This window comes from Alnus glutinosa, chromosome 7 (assembly GCF_958979055.1).
Source record: "Alnus glutinosa chromosome 7, dhAlnGlut1.1, whole genome shotgun sequence".
NCBI classification, from domain to species: domain Eukaryota; kingdom Viridiplantae; phylum Streptophyta; class Magnoliopsida; order Fagales; family Betulaceae; genus Alnus; species Alnus glutinosa.
In genome coordinates, this window is record NC_084892.1 from 2,296,103 (window position 1) to 2,309,408 (window position 13,306).

At 34.2% G+C, this 13,306-nt stretch overlaps 1 protein-coding gene across 2 annotated transcripts; it reads right to left on the minus strand.

Annotated features, from left to right (window-relative positions):
• Positions 1 to 265: 265 nt before the first annotated feature.
• LOC133873931 (uncharacterized) lies at positions 266 to 2,271 on the minus strand. Of its 2 annotated transcripts, none has more exons than XM_062311734.1 (4): positions 1,825 to 2,271; positions 1,020 to 1,130; positions 813 to 893; positions 266 to 714 (listed from the first exon to the last, which is right to left on the minus strand). In XM_062311734.1, exons 1-4 carry the CDS (start codon positions 2,062 to 2,064, stop codon positions 637 to 639), a joined length of 510 nt encoding a protein of 169 aa, XP_062167718.1. In that variant the 5' UTR covers positions 2,065 to 2,271; the 3' UTR covers positions 266 to 636. The 2 variants fall into 2 exon arrangements, with proteins under 2 accessions (XP_062167718.1, XP_062167719.1); XM_062311735.1 differs by having other exon boundaries at positions 266 to 711; positions 1,825 to 2,267.
• Positions 2,272 to 13,306: the final 11,035 nt, after the last annotated feature.

Consider the following 13,306-nt stretch of genomic DNA (forward strand, 5'->3'; position numbering starts at 1 on the left):
AATTTTTGCATCAAATTCACAGTAACTGACATTAAGTTACATATTTCTCATTGGAAAAACTTCTCCTTCAAATTAAATCGGAGGAATTTCTTCCAACTAAATCTATCAAATTGACATGTACCTAAAATGCACGTGAGAATGATACCGTTTGTTTTGGTAGCATGGTCCATTAAAGTGTTTGTGTTATATAAACCCTGTGATGCACATACAGTCTGAATCCTTAATTACACTCTTCATGGGAAATAATTCTTTATCTGGCTCATAATTTCCAAAAAAAATCTTACGTACTAAATAAATACCATGGCTCTTAGAAGCCAATTCTGAAATAGAAGTGAAAAATCAAATTACAGAAAACTTAAAAGAGAGATTACAAAGTTGAACAAAAACAAAAAAGAAAAAGAAAAAGAAAAAGGGAAGAATATGCTAAATCCAGAGACATTTAGTTACAAACCTGTTTGTAGGGCATTTCCCTTCCTAAAATCAGCTCAGCTTTCCATGAAATGCTCTAATGAAAACAAACAAAGATACCGTAGAATACACCAAACCGAAAACACCCATATATAAATGTAAAGATGTCGTCTTAAATACATCACACAACCCTACACAAACCTAATCAGTTATTAGCAGAAGGCTATTTCATTGTAATGAATCTATGTTCTTACTCAGCTCCTCCAGCTTCTTCATCCTCAACCTCTCACTTTCGCCCACCAGCTGCTTAAATGATCAAACATCAGCAAAATGACGATTTATTAGAACCAACCCAGAATTAGTTCACATAATGATTCATATGCTTTCAAAGTTATGACACTAACCTCCATTAATTTGGTTATAAGCTGTACTTTTTCCTTGTTCTTGTCATTGAAAGCCTCGAGAGCTTCTTTGTACTCTTTCTCCTGTGACAAATTTAAAAAAAAAAAAAAAAAAAAAAAAAAAAAACCCCAAATTCAGTGGTTCTATTTTACATTTATCATACCAATCAAAAGTAACATGTTCACAATTTGGTATTGGTAAAGTTTCACCTTCTTCTGGCAGGTATGCCCTAATGGCTTTAATTCTTTGTTTACTGTATCGATCTTCTTACGCACTGCTGCAACTTCCTTCCTCATGGGATCTGCTAGCCCTTCAAGCTCCTGCTAGTTCCATGAATTTATTTGAAGTCAGGAAAAATAACTTTATAACTACATATTTATAAGATGCCCATTTCAATATTACCACAAAATACCAACAAGTAATTCTGGAAACATGGTTCTTGGCTGACTTGAATGATTCTTGCAAAAACTTTTCAGCTAGGCACCTTTGAACAATCAATTAATTGATATTTCTGTCATAGATATGTGAAAGACTCCATAAAAACCCCCCGGAAACTTTGAGAAAAGAAGTATCTTTGATTTCTTGAAAATTGAACAGAAATATCTTCCTTGGCCGACTGGCCGTTAAAGGGTTGACGAGAAATACAGATTTCTGATTTATTTTCTGGTCACAGATGGAAATTCCTTGTTGCAAGTTAAATCTTTCTTGTATTTTTGTTTAGATCATGACTTTCGGCTACTGTGTGAGCCTATCTCAGTCTTTGTTTCATCCAAAAGTGCTTCGGATTTCTCAAGAAATATGGTTGTACTACAGAAAAATTGAATTTTTCCTCGTATTCATCACAACTGACATCAGGGTTTCATTCAGATTATAAATCCTGGCAATTTTTTGACTCTATATCCTTCTTAAGTCAGCAAAATTTGAAGGAAAGTGCATAAGAAATCTTAGTTGTTTGTTTCTCCAAGGCCGTATTATATAATTAAATTATAGATGCTAAAAGTTCATCTGACATACCTCACGAATTGTGGCCAAACGCTTGGTTTCTTCTTCAACACGGCCCAAATGGGCTTGAACCTTCTCTCTGACCTCCATCTTCTTCCTCTCAATCTCTTCCTCCTTGGCCCGGAAGGCAGAGAGAGCCGACCTTGACATCTCCTCGTCCTCTTTGGATAAGTTGCTGCTGCTGAAACTGAGACTTCCTGAGTTCTGCACCATTAACTGTTGCGAGTTTTGAGGGTGCTCGCCTGTCTGCATCGTATCCTAGCTGAACAGAAACCCTTCTTCTTCCTTGAATTCCTCTCTTTATGATCTCTCTTTCTTTGCCTCTCTCTCTCTCTCTCTCTCTCTCTCTCTTTCTTTTGCTTTTGCTTTGGAATGATGGGGTGCTCTGTTTTCCCTGTTGCAAGTGCTTGTAAACAAGGGCGACCTAAAAAAGTATTTGTGTCAAGCCAGCTTGGGCTGCTTAGCTTTTCTTTATTTATGAACCAAAAACAAAGAAAAGGAAAAAAGAATAAAAAGAAAAATATGGAATTACAAAAGCGTTGGCTGAAATGACCCAACTGCCAACCACTGATAAAGATAGAGGAATTCAACTTTACTGAATGAAGTGTGTCCCTGAAAATTTAAAATTTGTCTCCAAAATCCCATTTGAACCCCACTTGATAAACAGCTTTTACAATTTCAAAATGAAGTTCAATTCGAATTTCAGATGGAATTTGAATTTTTTACTTTACACAAAGAAAAATGCTACACTCTCTCGCTTAGGGTTAGCAATTTTTGACACAAGCCTGACACGAAGTTAAAGGGTTAAGGTTAAGCTTAAAAGGGTTTGAGTCATAAAAGGATTGACTCATTCTACTCATTTAATAAAATGGTTATTACAGGGTCAACTCGTTTGACTCATGGGTCGACCCGTATGATTAAACCTTTTTTTTTTTTTTCAACATTAAAAATTAAATCTAAACAATCATGTTACATATCTCTTTCTTTCACTGTCTAAAGAATAAAGACTAAATTAAAAAAATCTCACAAAAAAAAAAAAACAAGTCATTTTCTTTAATTAAGTGAGAACTTGAACAGAAAAGGCAAATACTAAAAAAAATTAAGCGGATTTTTTCTTTTTCTTCAAGTTTTTAAACTTAAAAGTTTATTCAAAACAAGTAAACAATAAAACAACTCAATGTTTCATATTTCAACTATGAAATAATATGATTTTTTTTAGTTTAAATTTGTGTTTTTATTTTTATAAACTAGATTAATAAACGGATCAAATGGGTCGTGTAATGTCAACCCATTATTTAACAGGGTCGTGTTAGGGTTTAAGAATTTGATTATTTTATCTAAACAGGTCGTGTTAAAGTTGACCTTTAACGAGTTTGCGGGTCAAACGAGTCGTGTCAACCCGTTTTGACAACCCTACAGTCTCACTCTCAACTCCTAAGTACATATTTCATGATGTGGCACCCAAAATCACTATTAGAATTTGAATGAATCATTATTAAATTTTGAATCTAATAATAATTTTGAGTATTATGTCAAAGAATATACACCTACAAAAGTATAAGTCTGCGTTGCATTTTGTTTACACAAACTACTAAAGCATTTTTATACCAAGTTGCCTGAATTTCATAGTCTAAGATGCAAAATTAATCTATTTTGAGTAGGTCGGCCCAACAACCTCCTCTCTTAAACTATCTCACATCCTAATAACTATAGATCCAATCTCAAACACTCTCTAAAAGCTCTATTCCTAACAAAATTTCTCTTAACCTCCTCCGTCAACTCTCATATCTCTGTAATGGGTGGCTCTTCCCTCCTCTCCAACCCGCTACCCATGTCATCCTCCTCCCCATCTCCCCTTTGTTTTTCTCTCATTTTCTTCTTCTTTAGTTTTTCTACTTTTCTGCAACATATCTTCTCTATCACATTTCACTTATCTCTCATTTGTAAAGCCCTTTTGGTCAATTAGAAATTCCATAGCCTTCGAGGATCTCATCTAAAAATGTGAATGGATTGCTGTCGATATTGAATTTTATTTTATCTTATCTTTTGTATTTTAAATTCCGTAACTTGTGTTTTGTGTATTTATTGTTTGAGTATTTGTTCTTACTCATTGAAAAAATGAAAAACAGTAGATCCCATCCCTACCTGGAAAAAAGAGTTGTTTCTTACCTATCCATCTACCAAACCAAATCCTGAAAGGGTGTTGAATATTGATGGACCTGACTTGACAAGGTTGTTATTTTGCTGAAGTTGGTGGATGGGCAACTTCAAGCAACTCCTATAGTTATAGTTAACTCATCCACATGGGTGACTGACAAATGCACATCATCGACATCATACATTTGTTTACTATTATACAATTCTCCCTGTGTGTCCGTGAGTAGTTTGCCTATTTGTTTTCACGATTTTTAAATCACATTATTTTATATTAATTTTACATCAAAATATATTGAATGTAAAATTCATGCATTTGAAATCCACGTATATAAGACTTATATACATGCATGAATCTTATATCTTATATACCTTTACGTAGAATTAACTTAAGACAATGTGATTTAGAAAAATATTTCTCTTTCTTTTGCAAGCTTTTTACAGTCCTGTAGTAAAATTAAATAAATAAATAAAATCAATCCTGCTAGACTGGTCCGGTCCAGTCTATCTTAATTCTTACTCATGCTTCTTGTTTTTTCTGTAAATTGTTTATTAATTTCTTTTTGTGAATACAGTGGTATTTCGTTACAATTATGACGGCGTTTTTACAAAGCCTGTACCACATACAGTACTCAATAGCAATCATAAAAAGTACAGGTCAAATCTTTCTTCTTCTTCTTCTTTTTTATTTTTTTTTATTTTTTTTTATTTGTGAGTTGATAGCATATAAAATATATATACTCGCTAGTGGTATTGTGAAGTAAACGGAGTTGGGTGTGATATTAAATGAAGGGCCAAATCACGACAACAAAGAAATAAGGTGACTTGCAAGTAAGAGTAGGGTGGCCGAATCTAACTTTAATTTTTTTATTTTTTTCTTCTCTTTTACGTGTTACTGAGATATGGACCATTTATTTTTTCAGTAATACTATATTTAATTGGACTGATATGATGGTTTACATCGGCCCTTATATTAGTTATAATTTTTTTTCAAAAAAATAAAATCAAGAACAGAAGAATACTAACACATCAATCCAATATGATAAGAATTGAATAAGAATATATATTGTATATAATATTATATTACCCCCTCCTCCCTCACCAAAAAAAAAAAAGTTTCATGCACTTTTATGCGCATATTTTTTGACACGACAATAAAAATTACCATTAAATTTTAGATTCATAGTAATTTTCACTTCATTGCCACATAGAATGTATGCACTTGAGAGTGCTTTTAGAAGTGCATGTATCATTTCTATTTTAAAAAAAAAAATCATCTAAAAAAAAAAAACACGCATGGATAATGTAAAGATTTAGAAGCAAGTTGTTTAATACAATTTTTTTTTGGGTTTATTAATACTTTTTAGATGATAATTTTTTACTTTTGCTTAAAAAAAATATTCTGATGTGATCTAAATATAAAAATAATTTTAAATGCTTGTAAATGTTGTTTTGAGTTTTGAGTTGATCGTTAATATTTTTGTTTTGAAAAAATAAAACAGAAAGAGAGAAGAGGGAAAATGCATTTATCACAGTGACATAACAGCTTATGGCTATATACTGTAAGGGTTTGATTGCTGCACAACACCTACACAACATGGGCACAACACCCCCTCATATGAGAGTGAGATCCATACACTGGGGCCATCCTCATATGAGAAGGTGTTGTGTCCATGTTATGTGGGTGTTGTAAAACTAGCATTTTCCATACTGTAATATTGATTTGAATATCTAAAGAGACGTGGAAAAAGGTAAAAGATTCGGATAAGGGCATCCATGTACACGTTCCCTGCTCCAAAAGAAGAATAATAGGGTAAATTTCTTGCCCATTCCGTGTTGAGGAGTGACACAGAACAGTGCTTAAGATAAACTTTTGGTGTGGAGTAGACATAAAGGGTCACCTACGCTCACAGATACAAACTCAAGAAGTAAACAAAGCCGTAAGAGCAAAGGCAAAGCAGGCGGCCTGCGGCAGCTGAGCTAACCTTTTGACAAATCTCACCTCCCTTCCGATGTGGGAGCTTCAAAGGAAGAAGAATCTCTCCGATCTTTATTTTTCCCTTCTTTTTCTTCTTTTTATTGTCTTATTTCTTTTCCTAATTCTTATTTTACTCGGTATGACTGGGTCAAGCTGTACTTTAAATATTCTCCAGTGACATAATCACTTGCTAATGAATTTCTACTTTACCTCTTTCTCTCTCTCTCTCTCTGTGTGTGTCAAGTCCATTGGGTCGGCCCGTCGGGGGACCATTTCCAGCAATTGACAATTTCAAACATAATTTTTTTTTTATTACGTAAAATAAACAAAAACTAGAAAAAAAAAAAAATTACGGATTATTCCAACGGTCACGATATCATAGAATCTAATGAATAATGGCCCTTGGTATCTTCGGTGGGGCCATCTAATGGTGGGTGCTCAATACACGCATTAGTCATCGACTCATCGGCGTGCCATTTGTGTTGGTTTTTAATGATAAATTCAGCAGCAAAGACATCACTTTTACCTAATCCCAGCGTAAGCATTTGATTAGAGGCGTGTCTGTGAACTCAAATGATCTGTTCTCGATCAGGGCCCCACTTCAGGGTTTCAAATTCTACAGAGTGGGAAAAAAACCTCTGCAACGTAACTCACCTGTCTTCTGGCGTCTCCTACGAATTCCATGTTGGTTGGCAGTTATGCTTTGGCCAACTGTATCTTTTGGATTCTGAGCCTAGACCCTTATGATTGAAAATCTTATTTAGAGTGTCAAAACTTTTCTTAATAGTTTCTTATCCCTAAGTACAAGTCATATATGTTTGATACGGAAATAAATAACAAAGGCTCCACTCAATTAAAGGGTAGTAAAATCTTGAAATTCCTGCTCATTCCCGTCGGCAGGGCGCCGCCGACATTATTCTGGTAATTTCTTTTATTTTTGCTGGTGTTCATCGCTCAGTCGATCGTCTATGCAAAAATATGCTTAGACATATATATCTCTTGTTTTTGTTAAGCGAAGAGAAAAGGATAGAGACAAACAGAAAAAGAGGAGGGTAAACTATATGGATGGCATAGCCTTTAGAATTTGGCATCTTGCATGCTCCGAGACGCTGACATTAGGGACCATGCTTAATTTCTTCTCTGTGGGGGAATTGATGTGAGAGTGAGAGGCATGTGGTAGGAGAAAATTGTTGTTCAAATCCTCCAAAGCCCTGGGAGAAATTTTCAACTGCGTGATAAGAAAAATATAAACAAACATGAAATACTTAAATTAATTGTATGGTAAAATATAAACAAACAACATAAAACACTCACAAAATACTTAAAATTGTTTTCACATTTATATCACATCAAAATAATTTTTAAACCCAAAACAAAAAATATCATGCATCCAAAACACATTAATTAACAAATTTAGACCACCATGCATGCATGTTCTTTGGCCTTTAGATTTTGGCTTTCCTTCATCGGTCCTTCAATTGTTTTTTTGTCGATCTTTCAAACATGTTCTTCAATTGTTGTAATCATTTACAAATTTATATTGAGATATTCAGTAATTTGCTGTCAATTTGGGTTGTGCCCAGCTCAACCACCTATTCAAACCGGTTGATCTCATATATATAGACTCTTTGATAATTGCTACTTAAATTGCTTGTAATTTAAACAATAAATTACTCGAGATCCCAATTCCTACTGTTTGCCACCAACTTGCCACGTGGTGGGTGCTCAATAATCTATTGGTTCTTTATTTCTTTCATTCCGAAATGTCAAGGCCAACAAAGAGTAGACCAGAGTTGTTCAGAGTCATTTAAGTCACCAAAGTTGACCAAACATGTATCGTATATATATAGATGAACACGTACCGATATGATTTAGGAATGTAATAGTTCATTCTTTTTTTCCAAGCAAGTCTACCAAAAGCTCTACATTCTTTAATATTTTCTTTATTTAAACCAAAAAAATAAATACAAATATGCCAATGTACACTATATTGCATTGAGTATGACTTGTATCCTGTGTCGCATCAATAATTGAGAACGTATGGCAATCCCGGCTTGCATCCTATGGGAAGAGGCACATGACACAAACCAAATTCATATCATATAATCATTTCATATACGTTGGGTTGGATTCAGAATGAATTTATTTATAATCGTTAATTAACCATAACACAATCATGTCAACGTCTAACTGACATTACCTGCATGCAACCCCCTACATCTTTATTAGTAGACAGTACGTGGACAAACAAGTAAACATATATGCCAGCTTTTACTTGCTCATGGCTGCTTTGGCGTAGACAGTATTTATTATTAAATGCTTGATTATGCTAATATTGGCTATCATTCAACAGACAAATGATGGTTGGATTCAGCCTTGGATTCAGATTTAATTAAAACATGTCTTTTGTACGTATTCAATTGTAAAACACGTTTCAAATTTTGTTCAATTTCAACCAGAACTAGACATGAATTAGGGCCATGATTGTTTTGCTTAGAGGCATGTATGTGTGATGGCTTAAAACTGCCCTTCAAACCTTTTTTTTATTTTATTTTTTTAGAACTTCACTTAAGGATACCGAACTTTCATAATTTTTAAAAGAAAATACCTGAATTTCAAACCGTTTCAATTTAGAAAATCTTATCAAAATTCTCAAAATATACCTTATTTTTTTTAGAAAAAAAATAAAATAAAATTGATAGGATTTAGATGTTGGTTAGAATTTAACGGAATTTACAAAAATATCCGGCCATGTCTGAAATTTTGAAAAAATTTATAAATTTTTTAAAAAAATAAACACAATGGTATTTTGGATATTAATCTTGATAAGATTTAACAAAAAATCTTAACAGATGACCCATAATTGAGACTTTCGAAAAAATAAATACTCTAAATTAAGACAGTTTGAAGTTTAAGTATATTTTTTCAAAAATTGTGAAAGTTGAATGCCTTAACTAAAGTTATTTTTTATTTTTTCTTAAAGACTCATTTTTCACTAACACTGCGCAGAATCGCCACTGAATCTGAACATTATAGTTTTAGACACCATCACATCAAAACATACAATATAATAGAATATCGAGTGCTTTGGCCGTATATGCTTTGTCATTTTATTGGAACTTGCAAGAAGGCGCCAAGGTCCTAGTTTTGGAGCTTTTGTCAATTTCTTATCACGGGAGCATCTGCACAATTACAGCTGTTTGATTGTAACATTCAGCTTTAATCTTGTATGAATAGGATGTGTTTGGCACCGAAACAACAAGAAGGGGTCTTAAAAAGAAAAGAAAAAAAATCTAAGATGGGAAATGTTGGGCCAGCCTAATCTGAAATTGGTTTATAAAAAGGCTAAAACTTGCCAAACTGGGCCTTACGAAAGAGTCCAAATGGTGTGAATGAACAGAGCCATTTTGGAAAAATTCTCTTGTATGATGATTGTTTAAGAGCCCAAATTATGCATCATTAGGCCATAGAAGGGGTACTTGATTGTAGCACAGATTGAACAAGTTTTTGAGGATGAAAAAGGGGATTGAGATTGTTGTTGTTAGGTTGCTGGAATTTATAGAAATCCATCTTATCTATAAATCCCCACATTTCTAGGCTGTTCTTGGGCATATGGGCCGGGCAGCCACTTTCTTTGAGCTGTCCGAATTCGATTGACTAGCACAACCTACCAAACACGAGCAAGTTCTGGACCTTCTGGGCTCCGTACAGTGTAAAGGTAAGAACATGAAATCGAGCAAATTGAATGTGGGCTGTGTTGGGTTGAACATGAATGGTAAAATGGGGCCATAATAATAAGGGATAATAGGGCCATAATAATAAGAGATAATTGCACCACTTATTTTTTAAGTTGGTCTAAATTATGAATCACTCCCTGTGGTACAAAAAGTTTATGAAAGGTCATTGTGATAAACTATAATTATGAATCGCTCTCTAAACCCGTTTTTCGTCCATCAAATTAACGGAATCTATTAGTTTGCAACGTCATATAAATAGGAAAACAACCTCTAAATATCATTTGTATTATAATCAACTAATGGACTTTGTTTACTTAGTGGACGGAAAACGGGTTCAGGGAGTAATTTGTAATTATAGTATTATAGAGAGTGATTTGTAATTTAGGCCAACTCTAATGACCAGTGGTACGATTATCCATATCAGTAATAGAAAATGAATGTATTTGTGAAGGAGAAACAAATGGAAATGTGGGGATTTAATGTTATCTGGCATTTAAACAATATATGGAAATGATCAGGAAATTATGAGGAATACATTGAGGGGGAAAAATTCCATTATTTGACAGAGACGAATGAAATATAACTTCTTTAGCACAATTGGGCCTGTTGGTAAACAGGACAACGGGGACTTCGGATCCCGTTTCTCAAATGGATAATCAGGGTTGTTTGGATTTGTAATTTTATAAAGTACAATTTAAAAAATAGTGATCGTAAAATGTGCGACTTGAATAAACTGGTTTTTAAAAATGCAATTAAGTATTTGGTAAAATCGCAGTTTGGTCTTCAAAATTATAGGTTAACCTTTAAAATTCTGTGTTTTCAAAAAAACACATTCTCACCTGCGATTGAAAAAAGCATTTTTTTACGTTTTCAAATCTCAATTTTTTAAAAACGCAATTCTCAAACAATTCATTTTCTGTAATTGTGTTCAAAATAGCACTTTTTGCCTACGAAATCACAATCTCAAACGCACCCTAAAGATGCTTTCCATTTCAATTAAAATTCCGAGGAGCTTTTTTTTTTTTTTTTTTTTTTTCTCTTTTATTTATTTATTTTAGGAAGTTAGGCATAGGAACTCCCCAAACCGTAAATCATAAAATTTTGTTTTTAAATTTTTTGGTAAGAAATTATTAGTCTCTCTAATAAAATAATCCATAATAGGCTAACCCAGCCAGCAGTAAATTGTGTTTGCACATTCTCATTATTGGTATGGAAGTTTTTTTTTTTTTTTTTCTTTTTTTTTTCTTTTTTTTCTTTTTTTTTTTTTATGAATTGAGTGAATTACCTTCAACTCTCTTATTGCACATTTTTTTTTTTAAAAAAAAATATATATTATATACAGAGACACACACAAATTTATCAAGCGAATAATCCAAGTTACTAATTTCAAAATTATTTTGAAAACTTAATAACAAAAAAAAAAAAATGGTATTTGCTGATGCAACAGTTACATCACACCAAACTCCAGGATTGAGTCCGATGCATCCCATCATGGTCTCAATGGGCTTCAGCCTTGAGGTAGGATGAGTCCCAGGCTGGGGGGTGGGCCTTTTACTAGGATTTTGGAGCCGGGCTAATCTAAACGGCCCTGAGGAGCTCCGGGCCCGACGCACTCTCAGTGGACGAGCCTCAAGCGGAGTTGTGATCAATATCTATAAGAGAGAGAGTATTATCCAATTTAGTCTTAATATCCCCAAAATAGTGCTTGTTCCAATATTTAATTAATAGCAGATTTGGTAAATTTAAACTTTTTCGCCAAATAATAAGAGGGGGATCCTGAAATAAGAGAGGACTAGGCTTCCTCAATCACAATACCACAAGTTAAATCACGAGTCCAAAATTCTTCAAATCTAAAAGGCCAAGGTAGAGAAGGAGAAGGAATTGAAATGTCCAATAGCAAAGGGTTATGATCCGAACTATGAGCAAGAAGATGGGTAACGAAATAAGAAGGGAAAAAATGAATCCATTGACTATTTGCAATACTCCTATCAAGACGTTTCTTAATTAAATCAGAACCCTGTTTATGATTAGACCAAGTAAAAGGATTGCCTGAGAAACCTAAATCCACCATTCCAAATGCATTCATAAAATCATTAAATGGGTTAAACGAGAAAGTATCAAAAGGCCAATCACCCAATTTGTCATCAGAAAATGAAATAGCATTAAAATATCCAATACAAATCCAAGGGTCAAAATAAAGAGTAACCAAAGTTTGCCAAAGCCATCCAAAAATCCAAGTTAGTTTTCTTATACAGGGGGCCATAGACAAAAGAAAACAAACATTTCACACTAGGATCAACAGAATAGCACCAAACATAGATAATATTATTAGAAACAAACAAACTAGCAATATTAATATCAGTTTTCAAGCTAACAAAAGACCTCTTTTAGAACCGAAGGGCGGAGCCTGGATCATCATTACAAAACCCAACTGATTCAAAATAGGGCTAGCTAAGTGGGGAGCTGTCTTAGTTTCTGTCAAAAATAGAATATCATGATTGTGCTTCCTGATAATAGCCCTGAGACTATGGGTGGGCAAAATTCACCCGTACACGTGAAACCGACCCGCCCCGCCCCGCCCCGACCCAACCTGTAAAGAACAGATATAAGGCAAATATTTGAAAACACGAATTCATGAATTGATGATCCGTGTGTTTTGGGGCGGGTTGCGGTATTCTTTTTTTCCCCATCCGCAAACCCGCCCCACACCGTGCACATTTCATACATGGTATGAAATTTCAGATTTCCCCCAAAACAAAAGCCCTAATTCAATGAATCAGTGATTCTCGTGAAACAGATTTTCCCTCAAACCAGAGTAGGCAACTCGGCGCCTCCCCATCCATCCTTTGATCCTCAAACCAGATTTTCCCCCAAAAAAACTCTAAGATTCACTGATTCTTTCCAATTCTAGCCAATAATTTGATTTCTTTTACGATTTAGGGTTTGAAATCTAATGGGTGCTTCACTATTTATAGCTTTGACTGTCAGCCATCACTCATCTTCCACATTCACTCTTCAACTTCCACCGCTAGCCGTTGGTTTAGGTAGTTCAATCTCTCTCTCTCTCTCTCTCTCTATCTCTCTCAAAAATGGCTCATTAAACTATATTCGGATTATTCTCTACTGTATTGTGGTCGTGGATTTTCTCCATTTGTATTTGGCCTTTTGTTTTGCTGCTTGTAGCAGTTTGTGTGTTCTGTTTCTGCAGAACTTGATGTGTTTAGTTGGTGTTTTTAGGTTTGTAATCTGTATTGCTCTATTTTCATTTTAGCCTTCGGTGATGTAGTTGGTGTTTTTAGGTCTGTATGGCTTTGAATGGCTTTGTTTCTGCAGAACTAGTTTTTTTTGGGGAAAATCTGGAAAGATCGCAGCTCTTGTTGGGTTTTTTTGGGGGAAAATTTGGAAAGATAAGATTTTCTCCATCTGTAGTTAGCCTTTTGTTTTGTTGCTTGTATTAATTTGTGTGTTCTGTTTCTGCAGAACTTGATATTGATGTGATTATAATCCTATGGTTTACTGTAATTTTATAGCAATGTTCAAATCTCTTCTCCTCAATCTCATGCTTGGCTCCTTGTAGATTCAAAGAATCTGATTAGTAGATTACATACCATTCTCATTGATGAAT

Coding starts and splice junctions, on each gene's coding strand:
- LOC133873931 (XM_062311734.1), bottom strand. CDS start 2,064: ATGCAGACAGGCGAGCACCCTCAAAACTCGCAACAGTTAATGGTGCAG. Junction 1,131..1,824: donor GTTTGGCCACAATTCGTGAG/GTATGTCAGATG, acceptor TGGAACTAGCAG/GAGCTTGAAGGGCTAGCAGA. Junction 715..812: donor TTATAACCAAATTAATGGAG/GTTAGTGTCATA, acceptor TGATCATTTAAG/CAGCTGGTGGGCGAAAGTGA.